Here is a 6523-nt window from a genome sequence, read left to right as displayed (position 1 = left end):
CTAGCCTTGAGCTGAAGAGCTGAGGGACAGCGCCCAGGCCCAGCGTTCAGGCCCCACGACCGGACCCAAAAAAAAAAAAAAAGAATAATCACACTTACCATAAGGATACTGTAAGATTGAAAGTGCCCCATTACTGTATTCTTCATGAGAAAACTTATCATTGCTAAGACATTTGTCAAATTCATCAGAACCTACCAAGACAGGAGTTCTAGATGGAGAATCTAAAAGACAATGATAAAATATTAATTGTGATGACTTTAATGAAAATGCATATGTTTACTCTTTGAATAAACTGATATCTCACCACAGTTCAGCTCAAAGATATAAGATGTAAGTTGCTGCTATTGACAATCTTACATAGGCTATGAAGATGGGCATGGTAGTGCATACTTGAGGTCTCATACTTGGGAGGATGAGGTGAGAGGAATTATATAACCAGCCTCAGTAACATAGTGAGACCCCATCTCAACATAAAACAAATAAATATAGAATGAGTAATTTAAAGCATCAATTAAGGTGGAAAGCCAAGAAGTAAGAGCAAGTTAAGCCCTGTTTGGAGAGCTGAGAGAAGTCTTAAGACAATTGGAGGCTGGGTATGTGACTGGAGGATGGTGGTTGTTCTGGGCTGAATTCAGTCTTTCTGAAATTTCTATGTTGAAGCTGTGCACCAGTTGCTTACACCTATTATATTAGATACTCAGGAGGCTGAGATTAGAGGATCGAGGTCCAAAGCCAGCCTGGGCAGGAAAGCCCAGGAGGTTTTTATTTCCAATTAATTACCAAAAAGACAGAAGTGGAGCTGTGGCTCAGAGGTAGAGCACTACTCTTGAGCAAAATAGTTCAGGGACAGTGTCCAGGCCCTGAGTTCAAGCCCCAGGACCAGCACAAAAATTTTAAAAATCCTATGTTGAGGTTCTAATCCTTAACATAGTTTCAGATTGTGACTGTATTTGGAGACACATTTTTTAAAATTAATTTTTTTTTTTTTGTCAGTTGTGGGGCTTGAACTATGGGCCTGGGCATTGTCCCTCAGCTCTTCAGCTCAAGGCTAGTGCTTTACCACTTGAGCCACAGCGCCACTTCCTGTTTTCTGCTGGTTAATTGGAGATAAGAGTCTCATGGACTTCCTGCCTGGGATGGCTTTGAACCATGATCCTCATATTGAGATATGAGTAGTTAGGATTACAGGTGTGAGCCACAAGCACCCAACAATCTTTATTATTTTTAATAATAATTTATTGAAGTTAAAAGAATGGACTCTGAATATTTTTACCATAAAGAAGCGAGAAATGGTTAAAAAGAAAAAATTTTGTATATATTCAAACTATACAATTTATAATATATTAAAATATCACATGATATCTCACAAATGTGTAAAATTTTTATGTTCTAGTATGTTATCTAAAAATAAATTTAAACTTAAAAAAATAAAAAAAGAAGCAATTGTGTATTAAAAAACAAAAAAAAGTTATGGAAAGATCATTAAAGGAGAGGGCAACACATTGTTTATATTCAACTCACTTATATCTCAAATAATATGATATGCTATATAGATAATTTTTACCCAAAATATTATTATAAATATGTTAAAAGCTAAACTTTATTTTAAATCATTACAAATTTTTCTAAATTATACAGAATTAACATTCATTTCTGGGCTGGGAAGGTGGCTCAGTGGTAGAGCGCTTGCCTTGCATGCCTGAGGCCCTGGGTTCAATTCCTCAGCACCACATAATCAAAAAGAAAAAAGCTGGAAGTGGCGCTGTGGCTCAAGTGGTAGAGCACTAGCCTTGAGCTGAAGAGCTGAGGGACAGCGCCCAGAGGCCCAGAGTTCAGGCCCCATGACCAGACCCAAAAAAAACAAAACAACAACAACAACAACAAAAACCATTCATTTCTATAGAAGCAACTGCTGCTTCCCAGAAAAAATGCTCTGAATGACAAAATGCATTATTAATATCTGTAATGCCTTCCCAATTTATTGGTGGAATATAAAGTGTATAATAGTGCATATGTCTGCAATATTCAAATATGAAAAGACAGGATTGGGTCCATAAACATTTTAGCAGTAGTTGTGAAATTTATGATCACTTACGAATTAAGGGCTTCCACTTGATTGTTGGCAAAGGAATAATTGCATTCTCATTATTGACAGATTCCAAGGCTTTGGGACTAGTAGGAAACTTTTCTGAAATTCTGACTGATGACTGCAGATACAGCTGGCCTCTATACATTCCTGAATCAACCAGAACATTGCTGATTAATAATTGTTCATCAACTATGCAAGATCGTTTTTAAAAGGTTCACTTTTATTGGATATGATTAACTCTACTTACTTTTTTTGTAGGTATATGCTCATAGAATAGAAAAACCTGGAGCACTTGAATTTAACTTAATGGTTACTAATGTTTATCTGAATACATATAATTCTAGAACTATAGCTAGTCATTCAAATACTCTCATACCATATGTATGACAGTTATTTCTTAAAATCCTTGCTTTTCATGGAGTCTGAATTCTATGCTGGTACCAGAGTTTGAACTCAGGATCAAGTATTTTCTAGTATTGTTTGCCTGGCTGGTGTTCTACTACTTAAACCACTCCTCCAGACCCAAACCCTAATTTTTAAGACAAGGGTGGGAGAATAATAAACATGGAAATACAAATTGTAGACAGTATATACTGTCTTCAAATTGTAGACAGACATATTAAGTAATTTTCTATCATGTTGTACAATAAGAACATTTCTAAACCCTTCTAATATAGATATGAGATGAAAAGGACAAACTATAATTAAGTTTCAGAACTGGATAAATGGAAACATAGCAGAAATGGAAATTAAAATATAAATTTAAGGGCTATCTAAATCAAAGAATACATTAAGGAAATAAAAGTATGATAGGTACTTCTAAGTAGGAAGAAATAATATAACAACACAGTACAGCTATCAGTATACCAATGGTACTATCATTCTGCAAGTATTATACTCACCCAAGTATACACTATTTTCTGTGGCTCCCCGAGCAGCTTCTACAATGTCTTCTTCATCTTCCAAAACTTCTTCATTAGATGCGTAACTTGTATCATCAAAAAGACTAATGGGAATAACTTTGCCATCCCTAACCAACCAGGCAGATGCAATTGGAGTACAAAACTAAACAAAAATGGAAACAAATTTTAAATAATTAAAGCAGTATTTCAGTAGTGCTAATTCATAAAATACCAATTAAAATTTTTTTAAAGCATAGAGAATAACTTGAGGACACAAAATGTTAGTGACTTCACTCCACCAGTAAGTATGATCAAAGTAGGAGAGGAGAAAACATTTATAAGCTCTCAGTGGGTGTTAGATACCTGATACTCCCATTCCAGATGTCCTTCCTTCTTACTAAATGCCATAACCTTCCAATCAGCAACTGAGACCTTTATAATCACCGTGTCCAGCATGGCAGCCTCCTGTTCTTCCACATCTGAAATAATTTTAGTATCTTCTTTGTTTCCACTGGGCTTAAAGGTGCTTTCAATAAAGCCAGCTCTAGTTTCCATGTCTGGAATATACCGAAGTTCAAAGTGGCCAACACTGAAATTCCACCTTAAATTTACAAAGGTGTGTTTTAGAAATTTACACTTAAATAAAGGGACTAAGTAATACAGAATACTTCTAGACTAAAGAAACAAGCATCAAAATTTTGTGATGAGAAATTGAACAAATCAATGTAAATTTCTGGCAGAGGTTGTCTTACTGATTTGCGCCACAAGAGGGCCTGTGAGAACCCTATCTGAGACTAGAAAAACTAGTTCTGAGAGTTGTGGGCAGACAGACAATAGTATGGATCAGATTTTTTTCCCCAAAATGAACAAATGTTCACACTTACAAGTCAGAATGAGTCTCTTCAACACAAAGTCCCCTCAAAATGAGGTGGCATACACTCTGGCTTTTGAGTGGCTGATAGGAGATAAGAGTTTTAAGGACTTTCCTGCCTGGGCTGGCTTTGCACTGCAATCCTCAGATCCCCGAGCCTCCTAAGTAACCAGGATTACAGATGTGAGCCACCTGTGTCAGGTCTTAACATGTCTCTTAATAACCCGAGCACATTTCATTAAAGTGCAGAGAAATGAACACATCCCTATTAACCAATGTAAAAAAGCCAGAAGAATGAATCAACTTTAGCGTCATGTGAAAACATGGCCTTGAAGGTGCAACTTCAGCTCCCCTCACCACCTTACCTCCAGTATCAGATCTCTGAGTTGTGGCAAGTCATCTACTCTTTCCTAAGTTTTAGTGCACTGCTAATAAAGTGATAGTAAGGATTTCTCTATAGTTAGTAAATAGAAAGGTCACTTAACTATTGACATTATAATGTCCTATCATAGAATGGGTTAAGAACTTTGACATCTAGTGAAAAAAATATACTTAAGAACATGGTTCTTAAAACTACACACTCTTTCTATTCTGGTAGTTGAATTGTTAAATTGTACTTTTGCTTTTACAGTGACTAAGTTCCCACTGAACACTCAGAACCCTTAAGAAAACAAAATCCCATCAGGATAAAGGTCAGGCTGTCAGCACATGCAAAGCCCTATTCATGGCCCACCAAATGTGGAAAGAATCAATGAATTTTTAACTGGGTTTGAGGAAACAGTTTTCAGGAAAAACAATTGAATCATATTGCATCAGACTGGAAAAAATCTGAGCGACTGGTTCACTTTCAAAAGATAAAGATGAGATTTAAGGTTATTTTTACTACTCAGGCAATTTAAAACTTTAATATTAAGTTTAAAAAATATGGCACATGATAGAGGATTGGAATATCTTATGTTTTAATCCTATCTTTAAGTGTAGAAATCACATAAGGAATTCATTATCTAAAGAAACAACAAGTAAGAGACTAAATAAGTGAAGGAAAGTAAAATAACAGTCCTAAAATTGGAAGCTGGGGATATAGCTCAGTGAAATAACACCTGTCTTGCATATGTGAGGCCCTGGGTCCAATGCCTAATATTGCAAAACAAAATAGTAATAAAGACCCAAACTATGAAACTATAGAGAACTACAGAGTCAAGCAGACCAACTCTCATACATGATTGTTGTCTTCTGCAATCAAAGAATTTGGTGCCGTGAAAAGCATCATTAATCTCATCTCAGTACTGTCATTCTTTATACCCACTTCTCATTGCCACTACGAGGTCCGACAGCTCTCACGGTTTTCTGGGTGCGTTGCAGCAGCAGAATGTCTTCTTCTTCTTCCATTTCATCACTATCCCATCGGCGACACCCCAAAGCTGAGCAGATATATCTCACCTGAAAAGGCAGATGTAAAATGAGCAAAGGACATAAGCCACAGGAGATCAGAGACATTAAAAAATGTCTAGAACTTTTAAAAAAGAGGAAATTAAGGAAATGTGCCCAAGTAGAAGTGCCTAATAAGAAATATCATGATTAACTCCTAAGATTTACATCATGAAAGTCAATCTCACAGTTTCCATATAACAAAAGTAGTGTGGTTAAAAAAAAACAACCCAAAACTGAGGGGCTGGGAAGGTGGCTCAGTGGTAGAGTGCTTGCCTTGCATGCATGAGGCCCTGGGTTCGATTCCTCAGCACCACATAACCAGAAAAAAAAAGCCGGAAGTGGTGCTATGGCTCAAGTGGAAGAGCGCTAGCCTTGAGCTGAAGAGCTGAGGGACAGCGCCCAGGCCCACAATTCAGGCCCATGACTGGACCCCCCCACCAAAAAAAACCCAAAAAACAAAAACTGAACCTTTTCTAATAGCTTTCAAACTTAGAATACCTCCAAAATATCACTGAAATAACAAAGAAGACTCATATTTTAACCCAAACTAAAATCCTTACAAAGGAAGTATATCTGCTAGAGTATCAAAATTTTGCAGTAGCACATCCAACAAGAACCAGATGATGGGGTTCAAATCTGTTATCTTACAGATGAGAACATGAGAGCAAACTTCAATCTTCAAGTGCGTGTTTGCTCAAAAAAAAAAAAGATGGAATTATGATAGCCTTCTCAATACAACACAGATGCAGGTGGGTCAAGAAGGCAGCAAAACATTCCAAGTGCAAGAAGGTGCTATGGGCCTAACACTTAGTTGAGGAACAGTTCAAGTTAAAAGTCACATTATTATGTTTCCTTATTTAAGACTACGTTTATAGCTGGACACCGGTGGCTCATGCCTGTAATCCTAGCTACTCAGGAGGCTGAGATCTGAGGATCATGGTTCAAAGCCAGCCCAGGCAGAAAAGTCCGTGAGCCTCTTATCTCCAATAAACCACCAGAAAACCGGAAGTGGCACTGTGGCTCAAGGGGTAGAGCGCTTGCCTTGAGCTGAAGAGCTGAGGGACAGTGCCCAGACCCAGAGTTCAAGCCCCAGGACCGACCAAAAAAAAAAAGAATAAGATTATATACAAAATATTCACATACCAAGGGTTTAAAAGACTTTTGGGGGGCTGGGAAGATGGCTCAGTGGTAGAGTGCTCGCTTTGCATGCATGAGGCCCTGGGTTCGATT

The 6523-nt window shown here is 37.4% G+C and overlaps 1 protein-coding gene across 1 annotated transcript in view; it reads right to left on the bottom strand.

Moving 5' to 3' along the window:
• Positions 1–6523, bottom strand: part of Eif2ak3 (eukaryotic translation initiation factor 2-alpha kinase 3) — a gene marked incomplete at its 5' end in the record, with an annotated part of 55818 nt that overhangs the window by 29267 nt on the left and 20028 nt on the right. The window contains 5 exons of the mRNA XM_013035521.1: positions 99–221; positions 2096–2236; positions 2992–3154; positions 3355–3592; positions 5169–5302. Of these exons, the coding sequence (XP_012890975.1) occupies positions 99–221; positions 2096–2236; positions 2992–3154; positions 3355–3592; positions 5169–5302 (799 nt within the window). The remainder of the gene's footprint in view (positions 1–98; positions 222–2095; positions 2237–2991; positions 3155–3354; positions 3593–5168; positions 5303–6523) is intronic.

This window comes from Dipodomys ordii, unplaced genomic scaffold (assembly GCF_000151885.1).
Source record: "Dipodomys ordii isolate 6190 unplaced genomic scaffold, Dord_2.0 Scaffold214, whole genome shotgun sequence".
In the NCBI taxonomy this organism is placed as follows: Eukaryota; Metazoa; Chordata; class Mammalia; order Rodentia; family Heteromyidae; genus Dipodomys; species Dipodomys ordii.
Note: the sequence above shows the minus strand (reverse complement) of the source record. Positions and strands in the feature narration are given on the sequence as shown.